This window comes from Dryobates pubescens, chromosome 36, assembly GCF_014839835.1.
Source record: "Dryobates pubescens isolate bDryPub1 chromosome 36, bDryPub1.pri, whole genome shotgun sequence".
In the NCBI taxonomy this organism is placed as follows: Eukaryota; Metazoa; Chordata; class Aves; order Piciformes; family Picidae; genus Dryobates; species Dryobates pubescens.
In genome coordinates this window covers 589,111-610,053 of record NC_071647.1, presented here as the reverse complement: position 1 = coordinate 610,053, position 20,943 = coordinate 589,111, and the positions used below count along the sequence as shown (strand labels likewise).

Sequence of the window (20,943 nt, the reverse complement as noted above, 5' to 3'; positions counted from 1 at the left end):
CAAAGCAGCTGCAAGCTGCTGGGTTGTGGTTCGCAGCCACTGCCCCCCAGCCCCAGCGGAGCTGGAGCTGCTCCTCCCCCGCCGAGCACAACGAGGCAGGGGGAGAAAACAAGAGCAGCAGTCAGGAGCTTGTCCTTTATTGGAGCTTGGTTACGAGACACAGACAGGGAGGACACGGAGGAGGTTACTGAGATTATTTCTGCACCTGCAGCTAGCAGCAGAGAGCAGAGCCCAGGCAGCTGGCAGCAGAGAGGAGAAGTTTGCATAAATACAGAGAGGGGAAGGGTCAGAGCTGGACCAGCAGGTCTGGCACAACTTTACACTTTAAATTACGACTGCAGAGGTGGAGGAAGATTGGTTACAGAGCAGCAGTGGTCCCGGGGGGGGGCCAAGCAGAGTGGAGATGAGAACAGAGGAAACAGAAATGAGAAACACCACAAAGAAAAACAAAGGCCCAAGGGGGGGGCTGTGGGAATGCTGAAGACCTTCCCTCCCTCAGCAGGGCTTACAGCTGGGCATTGGTCCTGTAAGGCTGCACCTGTGAGCACAGCTCCCTCCCCACAACCCTGAAAAACTTCCTTCTGTTTTGTTTTAGTCTGGAAACAAATTCTGAACCAAAGGTAGAAAAACCTAAAAGGGGCCAAGAGTGTTAGAGAGAGCAGGGAGCAGCTGGGGCAGCCCAGGGGCTTGCTTGGGTCAGGGTTAAGTTTCTATCCTTAGCAGAGAGTGGCTCTGCAGAGCCTGGCCAGGTGGCAATGGCCTCTACACATCCAAGTCCCATCTGTGGCTGTGCTCTGGGCAGGCTGCTGGCATCTTGCAGTGGCACTGAGGCAGCCCTGAGGCTCTCACATGGTCATGTGCTCAGGTAGGACGTAGGAGATGTCATCCCAGGGGTGCCTGTACAGACCCTGCTTCAGCCTCTTCTGGTCCAGGTAATGTCCTGCAAGAGAGGTGCTGGAGTCACACAGCTGCTGCTGCCCCTCCCTGCCCTCAGGGCAGGAAGGGTCTGAGGGAGAGGGGCCAGAGGAGGCCACAAAGATGATGATCAGGAGGCTGGAGAACCTCTGCTGTGGGGACAGGTTGAGGGAGCTGGGGCTGTTCAGCCTGGAGAGAAGGAGGCTCCAGGGAGACCTAAAGAGCAGCCTCCCAGGAGCTGGAGGAGCTGCAAGCAGGCTGCAGAGGGACTGTCCCCAGAGGGCTGCAGGGACAGCCCCAGGGGCAATGGTTTGGGATGAGAGCAGAGCAGACTGAGTGGATGTGAGGCAAGTTCTGCAGCAGGCTGCCCAGGGAGGGGGTTGAGACTCCCTGCCTGGAGATATTGAAGGTGAGGCTGGAGAGGGCTCTGGGCACCCTGCTCCAGTGGGGTTGGCCTGGGTGACCTCTGGAGGTCCCTCCCAGCCCCTTCCAGGATTCTCTTCTGTGGCTGCTCATGGCAGGGGCTGAGGCTCACCCTGGGAGGGGAGGAAGGTGGCAAACTCACCAATGAAGCCCATGCTCCTGCCCAGCACAAAGATGCCATTCAGGGCCCCTATGTCAATGTACTCATCTGCCTCTTCCCTGCAGGGGAGAGCAAGCAGCTCCTCAGTGACCAGTGTCAGGAACCAGCCCTGGGCAGGCTGTGAGCCTGCTCCAGTGCACCAGATCCTGCAGAAGCTTTTCCTCCTCCCCCCAGGCCAGGCCAGTTTCCTTCAGCCTGCCTGCTGGGGTGCTGGCAGCCTGGCCCTGGGAGCTGCTCACCGAGTGAAGGAGCCACAGCTCCGCAGCACGTCCACGAAGGCGACGCCGATGAAGCCATCCACGTTCAGGATCAGGTTGGGCTTCTGCAGCAAGGCAAACACAGCCCAGGCAGGAGGTCAGCAGTGGCAAGTGAAGCTCACCAGGCAGCTTCATCTGCAGGTGCCCTCAGCTGTGGGCACACAGCCTGCTGAGAGAGCCTCAGCCACGTTTAGGTGGCCCTGAAGAGCAGCCCTGGCTGGGGCTGCCGGCAGAGCAGGGCCCTGGCTCCAGGGGCACAGCTCCAGCAGGGCCTCTGCACCACAGCTGAGGCTTGTTGGGCTCTTGAGCCTGTTCCTGCTGTCCAACAAGCACCTTCAGCCTTAGCAGCCTGCAGCTGTGCTTGGCCTCAAGTCTGCCACAGCAAAGCCACTCCCAGCAGCAGGGCTTGAGGCAGTGGAGCTCAGCCCCAGCACCAACCCCAGGCACTGCCCCTCCAGAAGTGAGGGCTCAGGAGCAGCTCAGTGCTCCTCACTCACCTTGGAGGTTGTGATCTTCTCCACTTCCAGGGCATAGTCCAGCAGGGGGGTGGCAGGGAAGTGCTGCTTCACATAGTCCTTGAGGATCTGCACCCTCATGTCTGGGTTGTTGATCTGCAGGTTCAGAACAGGTCTCAGGCACTGAGGCTGCCTCTGACACTCGCCCCAGGCTCAGCCAGCTGCAGGTTAGGAGGCTCTGGTCACAGCTGCCTCTGCAAGCTGTGGATTTGCTTCCCTTTGTTTTCTTCTCTCCCCCACCCTCACCCCCCCAGGCTGCACCCAAGCCCTTTGCTTACTGATTTGACCCTGTGGCCAATGCCCATGATCAGCTTCCCTTCTTTCTTCATCTTGTTGACAAACTCCATGGGGATGATGCCACTGTCAAAGGCCTTGCTGAACATCTTGGCTGCAGCATCCAGGGCTCCCCCGAAGCGATCACCCTGGCACAGGAGCAGAGGGCTCCCTGCTCAGGCACAAAGCACCCAGGGGGCTGCTCCCCACCCACCCTGACAGCACTGCAGCACTCAGCACACTGGGCTCAGGCACCTGAGGCACAGTTCAGGCCCCACACCAGGGCCAATGTGCAGCCAACAGCTCCTCCAGAGAGGGTGAGGCCAGCACAGCCTCAGGTCTCTTTCCCTCACATCCTTCCCTGTCAGCTGTGAGGAGCACAGGCAGGGGCAGAGCTGGCAGCACCTTGGCCTCTGCAAAGCATTTCTGCACTCAGAGTCCTGGAAGGCTCAGGGGGGAAGGGAGCTCAGAGCTCAGCTGCTCCAACCTCCCCTGCATGCTCAAGGACACCTCTCAGACTCAGCTGCTCAGGGCCTCATCCAGCCTGGCCTTGAACACCCCCAGGCAGGAAGCAGCCACAGCCTCCCTGGGCAGCCTGTGCCAGAGTCTCAGCCCCCTCCTGCTGAAGAACTTCTTCCTCAGCTCCAAACCATTCCCCCTGGTCCTGGCTCCAGACCCCCTCAGGAAAAGTCTCTCTGCAGCCTTCCTACAGGCACTAGTGGGGGGTGGGGGGTGCTAGGGGTGGGGGCAGCTCCCTGCAGCCTTCCCCAGCAGCCAGGCAGCAAAACCTGGAGCCGAGTGCAAGAGAAGCTCCAGGCGCGGGGGGCACAGGCAGGAGCTCGGCCGGGGCTCCGCGGCCAGCCCCAGCCCCGCAGCTGCAGCGCCCCGGCAGGACGCTGGGGGGCGCACTTACGATGGTGAGCAGCCCGGAGGTGAGGCTGGAGACCAGGTCCTTGCCGGCGCGGGCGCAGACGATGGTGTTGTGGGCGCCGGACACCGCGGGGCCGTGGTCCGCGGTCACCATCAGGCACATCTCGATGAACTGGCAGGCGTACCTGGGCAGCCTGGGGACACAGCCTGGGCTCAGGGCTGGCAGCCCTGCCGCTCCCCTGGGCGCTGCCAGGGCACGAAGCGGCTGCCGGGGGGCAGCTCGGGGTCTGCACACCCAGCAGGGCTCTGGGGGGGGAGGGGGCTGGGAGGCTGGGCTGGGCTTCAGCTCATCCTGTGCTGCTGAGCCAGAGCCTCCAGCTCCTGCCAGGAGTGCCTCGGGGCAGGGCTCTGCCCTTCAGAAGGGTCCCTGCAGGCTGCTTAGCAAACCTCTGCGACCTCCCCAGCCTCTGCAGGGTGGAGGAGGCACAAACAGGGCCTGGAACACAGAAATGTCCTCAGTGCAGCACAGAGCCTGTGGAGAGCTTCAGCCCAAGCCTCAAAGGTGCTGCAGGAAGCCTTGGAATGCTGCTGTGGTCCCGGAGGGCAGCCCCAGGGAGGGCACAAAGGGCTCCTGGGGCTCCTTCTGTTCTCAGAAGTCCATCAGCAAACCACCCAACCTCGAGCCAAGGAATCTGAGAGCTGCCTCACCTCCTCTGGAACCAGAGCAGGCCCAGGACCCCTCCAATGCCCATCTCCTCCTTGAAGACCTCTGTGATGGGCATGCCAGCATAGATGAGCTCCTGGCCCCGCTCGTCGCAGATGCTGGTCATGAAGGACGCAGGCTTCCGGATCAGGCCCAGCTCCTGCAGGCAGCACCCCAGGGGTTGGGACACGCCAGGGGCGGCAGCAGGGCCAGGGGCAGCAGCCAGACGAGGCCTTAAGTGCCCTCAGAGCTGCTTCCACAGCCTGAGCACAGCACAGCCAGCGAGCTGCTGGGCAGCCCCAGGGCAGCCCCTCAGCAGCAGCAGCCCCCAGAGCCACAGCAGCATCCCTGCCTGCTCCCCCAGCAAGCCCCCAGCTCACCCTGGCCCAGGAGTAATCCATTGGCACTGTTGGAGGAGGCACTTCCTCAGCTGGCTCAATCACCCTCCTGGCCACGAGGTCCTGGTAGACAGACCTGGGGAGAGGAGCAGAGGTGACCTGCAGCCCTTCCAGGAGGGGGCAGTGAGGCGATCCTGATCCAGGCCTTAACAGCTCAGAGTGAACAGGAGCTGCTGGCCTGGAGCAGAGTCCTCTCCTTCCCCAGGGCAGAAGCAGGGCAGCAGGGCTGTGCCCTGCTGAGGGTGCCCCTCCCTGGCACTCACTGGATGACCTCCCCCAGCTCGTCGAAGCTCCTGGGCACGAACACCCCGGCCTCCTGCAGGGCTTTGTTCTTCGCCACTGCGGTCTCCGAGGCCTGGTTGGCACAAGCTCCTGCGTGGCCAAACTGCACCTGCAGAGGAGAGGGGCAGCAGTCAGGACCTGCAGGCTGGGCTGCAGCTGGGGGAGGCTCAGGCAGAGGGAGCTGGCTTCCCCTCCCTGCCGTGCACACACCTCTGAGGAGAACATGGTGGCGCAGGTCCCGATGCACCAGCACACCACGGGCTTGGTGATGCGACCCTCCTTGATGCCCCTGCAGATCTTGTACTCCTCTGTGCCCCCAATCTGCAGGGGGAAGAGCAGAGCTGCTGCGGGGCCGGCAGAGCTGCTGCGGGGCCGGCAGAGCTGCTGCGGGGCCGGCAGAGCTGCTGCGGGGCCAGCAGAGCTGCTGCAGGGCCAGCAGAGCTGCTGCAGGGCCAGCAGAGCTGCTGCAGGGCCGGCAGAGCTGCTGCAGGGCCGGCAGAGCTGCTGCAGGGCCGGCAGAGCTGCTGCAGGGCCGGCAGAGCTGCTGCAGGGCCGGCAGAGCTGCTGCAGGGCCGGCAGAGCTGCTGCAGGGCCGGCAGAGCTGCTGCAGGGCCGGCAGAGCTGCTGCAGGGCCGGCAGAGCTGCTGCAGGGCCGGCAGAGCTGCTGCAGGGCCGGCAGAGCTGCTGCAGGGCCGGCAGAGCTGCTGCAGGGCCGGCAGAGCTGCTGCAGGGCCGGCAGAGCTGCTGCAGGGCCGGCAGAGCTGCTGCAGGGCCGGCAGAGCTGCTGCAGGGCCGGCAGAGCTGCTGCAGGGCCGGCAGAGCTGCTGCAGGGCCGGCAGAGCTGCTGCAGGGCCGGCAGAGCTGCTGCAGGGCCAGCAGAGCTGCTGCAGGGCGAAGTGCTCCTGGCGCCGGGTTTGTGCTGCCGTGGAGGCAGAGCTGAGGGCTCAGAATAAAGCCTCAGTGCTGGCTTGGTGGGGGGACACATCCCAGCCCCTGGTGGGGGGACACATCCCAGCCCCTGGGGCCCGAGGGGAGCAGGCTCTGGGGGGGGGACACACACATCCCAGCCCCTGGGGATTACAGCAGCATGAATGAACAGCTGAGCTCTCCAGAGGAGCACAGAGAGCTGCCAGCGACCTGCAGCCACCCCTGAGCCCCCTGCAGCCAGGTCAGCTGCCCCCAAGCAGCCCCAGCAGCCTGCAGGGCTGCCCTCACCTCTCCCAGCACCACAATCATCTTCACCCCCGGCGTGTCCTGGTAGCGCAGGACGTGGTCCATGAAGGTGGAGCCAGGGTACCTGGGGAGGGCACAGGGAGAGGTGGGGTTTCCTTCACAAAGCTCCCTGCAAGAGGCCAGCCCAGGGCTGGGTGGGGGCTGCAGAGCCCTACCTGTCTCCCCCAATGGCCACCCCCTCGTAGACGCCGTCGGTGGTCCTGGAGATGATGTTGTTGAGCTCGTTGGACATGCCCCCCGAGCGCGAGACGTAGGCCACGCTGCCCGGCCGGTACAGCTTGGAGGCCAGGATGTTGTCCAGCATGCCCCCAGTGTTGCCTATCTTGAAGCAGCCTGGCTTGATGCCACCAACCTACCACACACCAGAGAAGTCCTGTGGGGTACCCCCGGAGCTGGGGAGCTGCTGCCAGCCCCCCCCCGGCGGCTGTGCTGCTCCTCGCGGCCGGGCGGGAGGGGCTCTGTGCCCCGGGGGGAAGCTGACCCTGGCCAGGGCAGGAGCAGGCCCCCAGCCCCCCCAGCTGCAGGCCCCCAGCACTCACAGTTGCAGGCCCAATGATGGTGACTCCCTTCCTGTCAGCTGCCTTGATCAGCTTCCTGGTCAGCGCCTCGGGGATGCCCTCGGCGATGATGGCGATGGTGCGGATCTGGGGGCAGAGGAGGCTGCCATGGAGTGCCCCCGGTGCTGCCACCCTCACCAGCTGGGGCTGGGCAGGGCAGAGAGGGCAGCACCAGCTGCACTGGACCCTCCCCAGCCCCGGGGGGGCTCCCCAGGCGTCCCCAGTTCCCTGCACACAGCCCCAGCCCAGCGCTGGGAGTCGCTGTGCAGCTCCCTGCAGGCCAGCAGGAGGCAGAGCCAAGGCATTCATCTGCCAGCAGGGGGACCAAGACAGGCTGCTGGCAGCACCACAGCCTAAGCTGCCCTGGTGCCCTGCTGCCAAGGTGCCCCTGGGCACCCCCCCAGCCCCCACCTGTGGGTAGTTCAGGGTCTCCAGGGTGCTGTCGTAGGCGGAGCGCAGCGAGGCGAAGTTGATCAGCACATCCACCTCTGGGTGCTTCCTCATGGCATCTGCCATGCTCTTGTACACTGGCAGCAGGATCTCCTTGTGCCCCCAGTAGAACTTCTGCCTGTGGTCACCCCTGGGCAAGGGAAGATGGCAAAGCCCTCAGCCTGGAGGCGCTGGGGAGCTGAAGGGCTGCAGGGCACTCCCTGGGCAGGCACCACACTGACAGCAGAGGAAGAGAGCAGCAGGGAAGGAGCCAGGCTGAGGGGGACAGAGGCCCCCAGCAGGATGAACAAAGCTCTCCCCCAGGGAAGTCAGAGCCCCAGCTCTGCTCCAGGCTGGAGCACAGGGTGAGGCACAGAGGGCAGCAAGTGAGGGGCTGCAGGGCTGGGGGAAGAGGGGAGCAGCACTGCAGTGAGCAGCCAGGACAGCACTGAGGGAGCCACTCAGCTTTGCAGGGAGGCTCTGCCCACCCTGCCCAGCTGGAGGTGCCCCAGGGAGGTCCCTGCAGGGGTTGTGTCCTGCACAGGGCAGATGCTGCAGCAGGGGCAGCCCTGGGGGCTGTGCTGGGGCACTGCAGCAGAACATTCCAGGCTCTGCCAGAGTCAGACATTTCCAGGCAGCATTCAGCTTCTCCCCACAGCTCCTTCTGTGCACCAAACAACTGCAGCACAGCCAGGGGCTGCCCCTCTCTGCTGCTCTCAGCCCCAGACCCCTGTGGCTTGCACTTGCTGAGAAGTTATCAGAGAGCTGCAATTAGCATCAGAGCTGCACTGCCAGGGCAGGGAGCTTGATTGTCAAGAGGCAAAAGGCTCTGCAGGACAGAGGCTGATTAGGAGCTGCCATCCTGGCTGACACAAGGCTCCCCCAGGGAGCAGGATTTGGGGGGAGGAAGGGAGCCTGGACTGATGTGGCTGACCCTGAGCTGCTGCCAGAGAGCAGCCTGAGATCAGCAGCAGAGGCAGGCTGGGGGCAGAGCTGCACCCAGGGGCAGGAGGGGAATGCAGGCAGAGGCTACTCACGTGAAGGGGTACACCATGGCAGCCACAGAGGGCTCATCCCTGGAGCAGATGTAGTCAAAGTCCAGCATGCCCTGCACAGCCCTGGTCTGCATGCCCCAGATGATGGCCTTGGTGTGGCGGCTGAACAGCGTCGTGGCCTTGCCTGCCCGGGGCACAGCCAGCAGGGCACCCTCAGAGCCTGCCCCTGGGCGGCTGCAAGGCTGCCAGGGCCTGCCCAGAGCTCCCAGGGGGTCACCATCCCCCCCCTGCCACCACAGCCCCGGGGGGGAGCTGCAGGCCCCAGCTCAAGGAGGAAGGGTGGAGGCAGCAGCAGCCCCTGCCCAGGGGCCTGGGCGTGAGGGCCAGGGGCAGGCAGGGTGGGCACTGCTCAATGCCAGGGGCACAGTGGGGTCCCCCAGCTGTGCTGACCCCTTCAGGGGTCCTGCAGGAGCTGGCAGCACAGCTGGCAACAGCCCCAGAGCACTCAGCTGAGCTCGGAGCAGAGGCAGCAGGGAGCCACAGGGCTGCAGCCCGGTCCTTGCCCTGCCCTCTGCCGCAGGGCAGAGCCGCTGGACTCACCCAGAGGTGCTGCTGGCTTGGCCTTCTTGGCTGGAGCACTGTCATCTGCCTTGGACTCTGAGAAGGAGGCTGTCCTGCTGGGGGCTGGGGTCTGCAAGAGCCAGGAGCTGGGTGAGGGACAGAGCCTGGGGCCGGCAGCAGGGGGTGGCCACCCTGGCTGTGCCAGCCAGCAAAGCCAACCCCGGGCCAGGACACTGCAGCTGAGGGGGAGAAGGCTCCTGGCTGGCACAGCCCCGGGGGGGCAGCCCTGGGGCCGCCGCTGCCGGCACCGCCCCGGGGCACCGCCGCGGCTCGGCACGGCCGGGGGGGCCCAAGAGCCCTCCCTGACCCCCCCAGAGAGGGGAGGCTGCGGGGGGGAGGGGGGCAGGGGCTCACCGAGGGGCTGCCGCTGGCGTTGAGCAGGAAGTTGGCAGTGTGGGCCGCAGCTGGGGGCTGGTTGGGGATGGGTCTGTGCCCCAGGGCCATGCCCACGATGGCAGTCATGTGAGTCTCGGTGCCAAAGACGTGGATGGGGATGCCGGTGGTCTTGCCTGAGCACACAGAGCGGGGAGGTCGGCTGGGGGGTGGGCAGCCCGGGGGGGCCCTGCCAGGGCGAGGCCCAGGGCAGGGCAGGGGCCCAGGGCAGGGCAGGGGCCCAGGGCTGGTGCTTACCAACTTCCCCCATCACTCGCAGCCCCTCCTGGTAGTTGGGGCCCCCCCTGCGCACGAAGATCCTCACCTCGTGCTCCTGCAGGGGCCCCTGGTAGTCCTTGATGGCCCTCACGATGCCCTGCAAGGCAGCCAGGGGCAGCTGAGCCAGGCTGGCCCTGCCCCCCCAGGGGCTCGGGGCTGGGGGCAGCTGAGCCAGGCTGGCCCTGCCCCCCCGGGGGGCTCGGGGCTGGGGGCAGCCAGGCCAGGCTGGCCCTGCCCCCCGGGGGGCTCGGGGCTGGGGGCAGCCAGGCCAGGCCGGCCCTGCCCCCCCGGGGGGCTCGGGGCTGGGGGCAGCCAGGCCAGGCCGGCCCTGCCCCCCGGGGGGCTCGGGGCTGGGGGCAGCCAGGCCAGGCTGGCCCTGCCCCCCGGGGGGCTCGGGGCTGGGGGCAGCTGAGCCAGGCTGGCCCTGCCCCCCGGGGGGCTCGGGGCTGGGGGCAGCCAGGCCGGGCTGGCCCTGCCCCCCTCGGGGGGCTCGGGGCTGGGGGCAGCCAGGCCAGGCCGGCCCTGCCCCCCGGGGGGGCTCGGGGCTGGGGGCAGCTGAGCCAGGCTGGCCCTGCCCCCCTCGGGGGGCTCGGGGCTGGGGGCAGCCAGGCCGGCCTGGCCCTGCCCCCCCGGGGCAGTCTCTCACCTTGAAGGTCGCTGCCACGTTGGTGAAGTTGGCAATGCTGCCCCCGATGATCAGGATCTTCCCTGGGGGGAGCAGCAGGCAGGGACAGAAGCTCTGTGAGCACAAAGGTGCCCAGGGCCTGTCCCCAGCCCCAGGTTTCTCCCTCCCTTCTCTCCTCTCTGCTTCGCCTTGAGAGCCATCCCCAAGGCTGCCCCACAGCAGCTGCCAAGCACAGGGCTCCCCTGCCAGGCACCCTGCCCACAGCACCCGGTGCCAGCTGGCAGAACCACCCCAGGGATTGTTTTGTCTTCTCCCTCAGGGTCACTGCTGTGACTCTGCTGCAGCCCCCTGGGCAGGGCCAGCTCCCTCCTCCTGCACTGAGCAGACACAAGGCCAGGCAGCAGTGCAGGCCAGAGGCAAACAGTGCTGCAGCTCTGAGCTGAGCAGAGCCTGGGGCTGAGAGCCTGGAGGGAGCCCTCAGGCCACAGCCAGGTTGCCCTTTGCTGTGTGACAGCCACCAGGCCTGGCCCTGCAGCCAGAGCTGGCAGCAGCCCTTCAGTGCCTGCCTCAGGAGGCAGCAGGACAGGGAAGCCCTTCCAGGGAGCAGCTCAGACCTGCTCAGTCTGCTCCCCACAGGCAGCCTGCAGCTGAGAGCAGCTCTGCAGCAAGTCCTTACCCTCAGGGTGCTTCTCTCTGGTCATCAGGGACAGGATGGTCTTGGCATAGTCATAGGTCTGCTGCTCACTTGGGGCTCCTGAGTACTCCCCATAGTTGGCCAACTCATTCACCCCCCCCAGGTCACAGATGGTGTCACTGAAGGGGAAAGCAGAGAGGGTCAGGAGGTTGGCTGCCACTGGAGCCCCTGCAGGGGGCTGACAGCAGCCAGAGCCCCCCAGGGAGCTGGCAGAGGCTGTGTGCAGCTCCTCTCACCTGTACACCACTGAGGCACCACCACCAGCCACCATGGTCCAGATCCTGCCCTTGGGGTTCAGAATGGTCAGCTTCAGGCTGGCTCCACTCTTGGCATCCAGGTCAGCAATGTAGGCCTCCTGCAGGCACAGCAGCACCCTGGCAGCCTCCCCCTGCAGCCCCAGGCCGGAGCCCTGGCAGTGCCCAGCCCCCTGGGCATGCAGAGCTGCCACAGCCCCCTGGGGCTGCAGCCAGGGCACAGCAGCACTGCCAGCAGCACCCTGGGAGCCCCTCAGGAGCCCCAGCAGGGGCACTGCCACCACAGCCTGGCCTGTGGCTCCAGGGGGATGGTCCAGAGACAAAACCTGAGCTAATCCTTTCAAGAGCAGATTGAGTTAAGTGCAGGCAGCCAGAGAGCTGCAGGGAGAGCTGCAGCCAGAGCTGCAGCCAGGGAGCTGGGCTGCTGGACTCCTGGCTTGAAGCGAGGCAGGAGCCTCCCCTGGGGCCATGCAGGGGCAAAGCTGCCCCAGCTCTCAGCCCAGCACTGAGGGAGCTGCAGCTGAGCACAGCCCCCAGCAGGCAGCAGGGGTGCACAGGGAGCCCCCCCAGGGGGGGACAGGGTTCAGGGCAGCTCAGTCCAAGCCTGTGCTGCAAAAAGCCAATCCTGAACTGCAGGAGCAGCCAGGCAGGGGGGGAGGCACTGCAGCCCAGGGTGTGCCCAGGAGGTGCCAGGGCCCCAGCAGCCTGCTCTGGGGGTGGCACAGCCTCTCCCATGGGCAGTGACAGCAGGGCACACAGCAGCCACAGCTGGGGCAAGCCTCAGCACCACAGAGCTCATCCTGGGGGGGGATTGGGGGGCAGGGGGGGCACTTGCCTCTGGGTAAGCCTCTCTGCCAAAGGGGGGAGGGAACTCCACATCCCCCCACTTCACTTTGCAGATGTAGTCAGCAGTGGCATCGATCTTGGCAGCCAGGTCCAGGATGTAGACCCCAGCAGCAGTCACCACTGGGGGGGAGAGCAGGGCAGAGCCAACTCAGCCTTGCACAGACAGCCCCCAGCTGGGCCAGGCCAGCCTGCCCCCTCCTCCCCCTCCCCAGTGTTCACCAGGCCCAGCAGCCTCCCCCCAGGGAGCAGCCCTGGCTCAGGGCCTTGCTCTGATGCAGCACAGCAGCTTCTGTGCTCCCTGCCTCTGACTGAACTTCCCTTCCCTGGAATTCCTGATGCCACAGGGCATGAGAGAGCAGAGCCCTGGGGAGCAGCCCCCATGCTCAGCCCCCAGCTCCAGGAGCCACCCCAGCCACTCCTGTGCCCACCTGGCACCTGCCCAGGTGCCAGGACAGAGCTGCCCCCAGCTGGCAGTTACCTAAGGGATTGATCTCCAGGTAGGTGAAGTACAAATCCTCATAGAGGTTGAAGAGGCCACAGATGAAGCTGGCCAGGATGCTGCAAGGGAATTGAGCAGAGCTTTGCTGCAGCCCAGCCTGCCCTGCCTCCCCCAGGGCAGAGGCAGCCTGCAGCCCACCCTGGATCCATTCCTCTCCTCCTCATTCATCTTCTCTGGAAGAAGGCTGAGGATGACTCAAGGCAAGGCAGACCTTGATGACTCATCCCAATGACACTGCTGGGAGCTCACAGCTGTCTGTGGCAGCTCTGCCTGCCTGAGCTCAGCCACGCATCATTGTCTCACTGGCAGGCAGCTCTGCCAGCCCTGGGCCGCCTCAGCTGGGGCAGGGAAGGGCCTGCAGGAAGCTGAGAGGCTCCTTCAGCCTCCCTGATTGAGTTATGGCTGGGGAAGGATGACTCAGAGAGGGGGAACAAGGCAAAGGCATCTCAGATCTAGAGATAAGGAGGACCAGCAGGAGAAAGCCTTCCCAGGAAGGGCAGCACAGGCCTGACCCAGCACCAGGCTGGCACCACCTGCCTGCTGGCACAGGGCAGAGCTCAGGCCACAGCTCCAGGGCTCAGCACTTCAGCAGGCTGAGGAGGGCTCAGAGCTCCATCAACACTGACTTGGGGCTGCAGGAGCAGCTTGGACAGGGTCAGGGAAGTCGGACGCAAGGCACAGCGCTGGGAGCAGCCAGCAGGGCAGGAGGGAGAGCTGCTGGGGTGGCCATGATGTACTCACTCTCTCTTGTCTGCTGGGGCATGCTGCAGGAGATGCTTCTTCACATCTGCCTCACTGAGCTTCTCATCCACTGCCACAAGCAGCTTCTGAGCCTTGGCATCCACGTCCCCCACGTCCACTCCCCCCTGGTGGTGGAAGAGCACAAAGTCTCCCTCCCGGGCGGCGTAGATGCAGACATAGAACTCCTCCTCCTGCACAGGGGCCAGGGTCAGCAGCTGGCACCCAGAGCAGGCCCTGGGGGGCTCCTGGGCACTGCTAGGGGAGGGCAGCCCAAGGCCCACCCCAGCTGCACGCAGAGCCCTGGGGCTGCTCTCACCTGCTTGTGGGGCACGAAGGGCTCGATCAGGAAGTTCTTCAGGATCCCCTTGGCGTTGGCAATCTGTGGGCACAGAGCCAGGCACCAGTAAGGGGCCTGTCCCTGGCAGCAGGGTCAGGGGGCATGGAGGAGAGAGAGCCCTGCAGCAAGGCTCTCCTGCCACCCACAGCCACAGGCTCCAGGGACAGTCCCACACAGGCCATGGGAGATGCCTCCTGCTCCTGTCCCCAGCAGCAGAAGGGCTCAGAGCTGCTGGGGAGAGCCCAGGGGAGGCCACAGAGATGCTCCCAGGGCTGCAGCAGCTCTGCTGTGAGCACAGGCTGAGGGAGCTGGGGCTGTGCAGCCTGCAGAGGAGAAGGCTCCAGGGGGACCTCAGAGCTGCTGCCAGGACCTGAAGGGATCCTGCAGGAAGGCTGCAGAGAGACTTCTCCTGAGGGTGCCTGGAGCCAGGCCCAGGGGGAATGGTTTGGAGCTGAGGCAGAAGTTGCTCAGTGTGAGGCTGCTAAGCCTCTGGCCCAGGCTGCCCAGGGAGGCTGTGGCTGCCTCCTGCCTGGGGGTGTTCAGGGCCAGGCTGGATGAGGCCCTGAGCAGCTGAGTGCAGCTGAGAGGAGTCCCTGGGCATGGAGGGGAGGTTGGAGCAGCTGAGCTCTGAGCTCCCTGCCCCCTGAGCCCTCCAGCCCCTCCGTGGGCCCGGGGCACTCACCGTGGTCTCCTGGCCCAGGCGCTGCTTGAGCCAAGCCTTCACCTGCTCCAGGCTCAGGTTGATCCCCACCAGGCCAAGCTTCCCACGCCTCTTGATCAGCTGGTCTGGCTTCACCACCAGGCGCTGCAGGCCACAGCAAGGGAGAGCAGAGAGGGAGCCTCAGGAGGGGAAGGAGCTCAGCCAGGGAGACAAACTCCAACACAGGGCAGAGGGCCCTGCAGGGCTCCTTCCACCTCTGCTCTGCGGGGCCTGGATCTGCCCCAGGGCTGCTCAGATGTGAGCAGGCAGGGACCGAGGTGCCAGCCTGCCCTGGCTTCTCTGGGGGAGCTCTGGCACCCCTTGGGAAGCAGCTGGCAGGGGCTCTGTGTCTGGAGCCCTGCTGAGGTGCAGCAGGGCTCTGCAGGGGCTCAGCTGCACCAGGACATGGTCACAGCTCTGTGGGCAGAGGCTCAGCAGGAGAAACTGAGGGAGTCAGCTCCTGCTGTCCCCACACCCTCTGCCTGGGGCTGGCTGGGGCCAGGGGTGCTGCACACCTCGGTCAGCAGGCTCCAACACCTGTGGAAGGCTGCTGCAGGTGACAGCTGAGCTCCAGCCTGAGGACAGCTCTTTGATAATGCAGGTGAGCAGCTGGCCTGGAGCCTCAGAGAGGGCAGAGCCAGCACACAGCCCTGGTGCACAGGGCTGGACCCTTCCAGAGCATCCCTGCAGGGCTGTTCAGGGGCACTGCTGACAGCCTCCTGCCATTCTCCTGCACTTGAGCATGGAACATTTAATTACTTAGTGCAGGGCTTCTATCAGCCAGCAGTGAAGGACTGCAGAGCATTCACCTCCCAGCCACTGACTTAATGCAATTAGCCCCTGGAGAGCAGCCAGCCTGGAGCAGTAATGAATAGAGCTCAGAGGGTTTGCTTTGGGGAAGTGCTTGGCTCTGGGACAGACAGAAAAGGTCTTGCATACAAAAAGCCAAAAATGAAGCTTCCCCTGGCAGTCTCCTGGCACCCAGCAGCTCAGCAGTCTCCTGGCACCCAGCAGCTCAGCAGTCTCCTAACTGCACCCAAGAGCCAGCCATGGAGCAAGCACTCTGTGCTGTGGGCCACGAAGGGGCTGAGAGGAGCAGCTGGCACTGCAGAGGCTGCCACAGGCTGGGGCATGGTGTGGCTGCCAGCAGCTCCCCTGCAGCTCTCTCTGCTTATGGATTACAAAGACCTGAAAGGAAGGCTCCAGAGGCCAGGCCCCAGAGGCAGGCTGTGCCCAGGCCCCAGAGCCAGCCTTGGTTTCCTCACTGCTGTTGCAAGCCCAGGTTGCAGCACAGCAGCAGGGACTGGTCCTGCAGGAAAGAGCCAGGGCAGAGCTCTGCTGCCAGCCTGCCCCAGCAGCAGCCCTGCCTGCCAGGGGGCAGCTGTGCTGAGCAGGGGTCAGGCTGCAGCTCCTCACCTCGCTGAGCAGCCAGGGGTGCTCCTGGGTGAGCTGTGCCCAGTCGGTGCCAGGCCTCACCCTGGCATACTTGAAGCGGTTCTGGATGGCAGAGGAGGTGCAGATGTACTTGTACAGGAACTCCTTCCCTGTCTGCTCAGAGATGGCCTTGGCTGACATGGTGACCTAGTCTGGGGGAGAAAAGGCAAGAGAAAGCCATCAGGAGGAGTGCAGAGAACCCCCCAGCCCCCAGCCCCCCTGAAAGCAAAGCCGAGAGAGCTGAGCTGGGGCTGCCCACTGCCAGGGAGGCTCTGAGTCACCTGGCAAACCAAGCCCTTGGTGCTGCCCAAAGCCTCTGCCCCACTGCACTGCCCCCAGCAGCACTTTTGGTCCAGCCTTGCCTGCAGGGGAAGGTGGAAGCCTGGCAGCTGGCCCCAGCCAGCACCCTGCCGCTACCGAACTGCCAGGCGGCCAAGGGGGGGCTGCTGGGGACCTCTGGGACACCCCCAGCACCAGGGAGTGACCAAGCAGGAGAGGACAACTCTCTCCCAGCCATCTTCCTCTGGCAGGTCACAGCTGCAGCCTGGCTGCAGGAGGAAGGCAGCCCCAGCCCTGCCCTGTGGGGGACCCTGGCAGTGCCCTCCGGAGCGGAGCGGCTCACAGAAGGGGCTGGGGGGGGGTCAGCTGCTCCCAGCACCCCTGCCTGGGGCTGTTTCACAGCAGAGGTGCCTGGGCAGCAGGGTCACAGCCCACAGAAGCAGCAGCTCAAGCCCAAGGTTCAGGCTCCCCAGCTTGGGAGCTTTCTGAGCTAAACCCTTTGTGAAGAGCCCCAGGCCCAGGCCTGCCCTGCAGCTGCCACCAGGAGAGGACTTCTGCTCTCAGGGCTCAGACCTCTCTCTCTGCTATGCAAGAGTGAAGTCCCAGGTGTCAAAGATGCTTCAACAAACATTTCTTGTACAGAATGACTTCATCCCAGCCTGGCAAGCATCAGAACCAAGGCTTGGGAGCAGCCAGAGGTCAAACAAGCAGCCTGGGCTCTCCTGAGGGGCAGGCTGCTGCCAGGGCAGCTCCAGCAGGCTGAGTGATGAGGTCCTGCCACTGCTCCCCAGGCTCTGACAGCCTGGCAGGGAACACAGAGCTGTGCTCAGGAAGCTGCAGAGCAGAAAGGCTCTGACAGAAGAGCTCAGCCTGCATCTGAGTGGCAGCAGCTGCCCCTGGCACCCAGGGCAGAGCCTCCACTGAAGACCCACAGAGGGAAACAGTTTCCAAACCCCACAGCTGTTCCTGGTGCCACCTCCTGGGTTATGGCCCCTGGCACTCAGGTGGATGCCCTCTGCCAGCCTATAATTAGCAACCATTACAAACAAAGCTTTCCCCCCCTGGAGCAGGGAAGCAGAGGTCTGGTCTCATCCCCTCCTCCTGCAGCCAGGCTGCTGTCAGCTGTGCCAAGAGCCAAGATGTGGCTGCAGGAGCCTGGCTCCATTCAGCCCTGAGCCCAGCAGCTGGTTGCTGCCCTGCAGGAGCAGTGGGTGGGATTGCTTCAGCCCAAGGGGCTCCAGGGGCAGGGCCTTGGCACCTCTCTGCTGGCCTGCTCCATGCCATGGAGCTCTGCTTTGGTTTCTCTCCCAGCTTCACCACTTCAGGTTTTGTAGTAACAGCACAGGGGAAAGAGAGGACCAGAGGCTGCCACAACAGCAGCAGATGAAACATGGCAAAGCCCTGGTGCCAAGGCAGCAGCACAGGGCTGGGGCTGCCCTGCCCACGGGGCACTGAGACCTCTCCTCCTCCTCAGCAGCAGCTCCTCAGCCAGGTCCCTCCTGCCCCTAGCTAAGTGCTTCCACTGCCCCAGCCCTGCCCTTCTCGTGGGGCAGGCAGCACACAGCAACTGCTTCAGTCTGCTGAACTGCTCAGGCAGAAGAGCAGCAGGGAAGAGGAATCCACAGGGCATCAGCAGTTCCCAGCAGGATGTGCTCATGCAGGCCCCTCAGCAGCAGAGACAATCAGGGCAGGCTCCAGGGGCTGGCTGCATCTGCTCTGCACACAGCTCTGGGGTCTGCTGCAGAGCAGCAGAGCCTCTGCAGTTTCCCAGGAGGAGGGCAGGATGGGACCCCTCTCTCCTGGATAATCTCAGCTGCAGCCATGCTCAGCACCTGCAGTGCTGGGGCCGTGGTGGAAGCAGCTCTGAAGGAGCACAGAGGGGGTGCAGGGACCAGAACCTTCCCTTCCCTGCAGGGCAGTGGCCTCTGCTGAGCACCCTGGGGGCTGATTCACCAGGGGGAAGCTGAACTGCAATTTCCTGGCTCCCAAAGAGAAGGGAAGATGTGGCACCCCCCAGCACCCCCAGCCTGCTCTGCCAGGGGAGAGCAGCTACAGAGGGCTTGGCTTTGCTTTGCCTTTAAACCCTTCCTGTGCCCAGAGGTCTGACCCTGAGCCTCCCCAGGCAAGGAAAGGTCTCAGACCCAGCCCAGCAGCACCCTGCAGCCCCCCTGAGCGATGCTCTGCTGGGAGGAAGGACTCTCTCCAGCAAACTCTTCCTGCTCTCCTACCAAGAGCTGTGTCAACAAAGTCCCACAGCAGAGCAGCCTTGTCCTGTCCCCCCCCCCGCCCAGGTCATTCATTAACACAGCTCAGGACCAGCCACTGCTCCCTGCTCACAGCAGCGTGAAGCTTCCTCCTGGCACACACAGGGGCACCTGCAGCAGAGAGGGCTCAGAGCAGCAGCCCCAGCTGCCAGCCAGCCTCACAGGCCAGGGCACCTGGATGCTGCCTTACGAAACGCCTGGCACCTGCCTGGGGTGATGCAAGCAGGGGGCCCTGGCTCAGGCGGCTCTGGAGCAGCTTCCCTGCAGATGGGAACCTCTGAGAGCAACACAGCAGCAGGGACAGGCACAGTGAGGGCTGGCTAAGAGGGATCTGCAGCCAGGCTCCAAGTGCCCTGGCAGGCACCCAGAGGCACAAGTGGGGTGCCTGGACTGCTGTCTGTAAAGAGCCTCCTATTCTGCAGCCCTGGGGAAGGTCCTCAGCAAGGGTGCTGCTCAAACCCTTCCCCACATCTCCTGCAAAGCAGGCAGCAGAAGTGCAGCCTCTGGCGTGCGTGGCTGGGCAGGACCTTCCCAGCTGGGGCTGCCCAGCTCCGGGATCCTGCTTCACGCAGAGCTGCGAGTGGCAGGGAGAGCACCGCGAGCTGGAGGGCAGGATGCACCCCAAGGTCTCAGCTTTTAGAGGCTGTGGCAGACAGCCACAGAGGATTGCCAAAGCTGCAAGACAAACAGCAGGCGTTTGCAGGTAGCAAACGAGATGGAAGCCATCAGCCACTTCCCAGCCTCGGGAAGTGTCGGATCTGCTCCCGGGAATCGGGAGGCACACAGGGTCTGCTCCCCAGGGAATGAGAGCCCAGCGCAAGGGGTGCTGCTGCCTGCCCAGCCACCAGCAAGGCATCTCCCCCCCGGCACAGGGCAGACGCTGCTGGCAAGGGGCTCTTGGATGCGGGATGAAGGGAACGCCGAGACGGAGCTCGGATGCGCTCCTGGCACGGCCGAGCCCTTTCTCCCGGCGCCTCCTTCAATATTTGCGCTGTGCCCATCGCAAACAGACGGCGTCCCGGGAACTCCCCGGGCCTCAGCTGCCCGGACACGGCCGCCCGCCACCGCTCAGCTGCCCGGCTGAACGGCGCCGTGCGCCCCTCAAGGTCAGGGGAGGGGGAGGTGGGGGCGCGGGGGATGCCCCGCTCCCGGCCGCTCTGCTCCCGGCTCCCCGCTCCAAACCTGGTACACGGCCAAGACCACGGCGCTGCGGTCCTGATCCCGGAGCCGGCCGGGACCGCCGAGCAGCAGCCTCGGCCTGGCCTCTCCTCTCCCCACGGCTCCCGGCGCGGCAGGGGCTCTGCTCGCCCCGCTGGCGGCGCCACCGCTCTGCCCCGGCCCAGGAGGCCGCCGCCGGCCGGACACAGCCGACACCACGCTGGGTGGCGGGAGAAGCAGCGGGCCCCGCCGCCGCCGCACTCACCTGGGCGCCCGCTCCGCCGCGCTGCCGGTTCCTGACCGCTCCCCGCCCGCCGCCGCCTTTTGTTGGCCGCGGCCGGCGTGGCCTCATCGCCCTACGGCGCCGCAGCCTCCCATTGGCTGGCGCCGCCTTGCCTGAGCGGCCGCCGCGCTCCCATTGGCTGCCGCGGGTGGGGCGCGGCCGCGCGGCCTTGTGGGAGTCGTAGTTCCGCCCTCGCGCCCGCCCCGGACCCGCCCCCCGGACCCGCCCGCGGCCGTGACCCCCTCCCTCCCCCCCCCCCCCCGCCTCCCGCGGCAGGGCCCGGGGCCAGCGCCGCTGGCGTCAGCCTCGGAGCGAAGGGCCGAGGCCGCCCCGCCGCCGCAACCGCCCCCGGCACCAGCCCCGCCGGCCGCGGAGGCTCTGCCGGACCCCGGGCCTCGCTGGGGCTGTTTTCACCGGAGCGTGTCCGCACCCCTGCCCCGCCGCCTGCACCTGCTCCCGCTGGCGCCGCTCGGCCCTGGGCAGCCCGCCCGTCCTGCGTGCCCGTACCCGCCGGGCCTGGCAGCGGGGCTGGCTGAAAAGCCACCCGCGGGATGTTGTAACGGCACGAGGTGCCCCACGGGGCCCGCGGTGGGGAGCGGTGCCACCGCCGCGAGCCCCTGCGGGTCACCGGCAGACGGCAGCCCCGCGCGGGAACGACCATCACCGCACCCGGGAAAGCCCAGCGCGGCCAGCAGTGACCACCACGGCGTCACTTCGGCTCTGCCACCTCCGAGCTGTGACTCAGGCCGGCCCGCAGGCGCTGAGGCGAAGCTGCAGGGAGGTCTCTGACGAGCGCTGGTGACCTCAGTCCGGGGGTGAGGTTTGGCTGTAGCCTCCAGGACGTTGTCACCAGGCTGGAGGACCTCTGTGCAACAATCATTACCCGGAGGGGGCCAGGAGGACAGAGGCACAGAGCTGCTGTCCCACGGGGGTGCCTGTCCCAGTGACTGAAATGCTCTGCCAGGCTCCCTGGGGACACGGCTGTGCCACCTGGCCTCCCACTCCAGGCCTCAACTGGTGTTTGTCTCACTACCCACACTCAACACCCTGCCTCCCTCCCGCACTGCGTGGATGCCCTGGCACCAGCCCAGGAGCCAGAGAGCCAGGACAGGCCTGGTCAGCCCTGGGCTGCCTCCAGTACCCAGCAGCAGTGCTCATGTTCCCCGTGGAGAAGATTTGTCTGGGCTCAGAGCAGGATGGAGACGCTGTGCCCACCCTGAGCCACTTGGCAGAACAAAGAGATTCCAAGGGGAATCCTGGCAGAGTCTCACCCGGGGCTGAGATAATGCCAGGGCCAAAGCCTCTGGCAGGAGAGGAGCAGCAGCATTCCCCATCCATCATTTGCCTGTCCAGGGCTGCACACCGGTGATGGAATTGGTACCACAGGCACCATCAGACACCAAGCAGGGACCATCCCAATTCCAGCGGCAGGGAGCAGCCGTGGGCTGCCCGGTGACCCCTCGCGGGCTCCGGTGCTGCCAGAGCGGAGGAACCGGCTCAGCCCGAGCTCGGCAGGAACCGGGCACTCACAACACTGATCTTCCAGA

General features: G+C 65.5%; 1 protein-coding gene across 1 annotated transcript; it reads right to left on the bottom strand.

Annotated features, from left to right (window-relative positions):
* Window positions 1–140: 140 nt before the first annotated feature.
* ACLY (ATP citrate lyase) lies at window positions 141–19,487 on the bottom strand. Its single transcript, XM_054176792.1, has 28 exons — window positions 19,379–19,487; window positions 15,395–15,564; window positions 13,961–14,083; window positions 13,258–13,320; window positions 12,942–13,132; window positions 12,180–12,259; window positions 11,691–11,821; window positions 10,838–10,956; window positions 10,584–10,720; window positions 9,929–9,990; window positions 9,262–9,379; window positions 8,986–9,140; window positions 8,602–8,701; window positions 8,053–8,230; window positions 6,998–7,166; window positions 6,569–6,673; window positions 6,185–6,381; window positions 6,012–6,093; window positions 5,007–5,117; window positions 4,778–4,905; window positions 4,497–4,590; window positions 4,122–4,276; window positions 3,457–3,607; window positions 2,549–2,692; window positions 2,253–2,366; window positions 1,738–1,820; window positions 1,481–1,557; window positions 141–940 (listed from the first exon to the last, which is right to left on the bottom strand). Exons 2-28 carry the CDS (start codon window positions 15,551–15,553, stop codon window positions 846–848), a joined length of 3,321 nt encoding a protein of 1,106 aa, XP_054032767.1. The 5' UTR covers window positions 15,554–15,564; window positions 19,379–19,487; the 3' UTR covers window positions 141–845.
* Window positions 19,488–20,943: the final 1,456 nt, after the last annotated feature.

Coding starts and splice junctions, on each gene's coding strand:
- ACLY (XM_054176792.1), bottom strand. CDS start 15,553: ATGTCAGCCAAGGCCATCTCTGAGCAGACAGGGAAGGAGTTCCTGTAC. Junction 9,141..9,261: donor GCGAGTGATGGGGGAAGTTG/GTAAGCACCAGC, acceptor CTGTGTGCTCAG/GCAAGACCACCGGCATCCCC. Junction 4,906..5,006: donor CCACCATGTTCTCCTCAGAG/GTGTGTGCACGG, acceptor TCTCCTCTGCAG/GTGCAGTTTGGCCACGCAGG.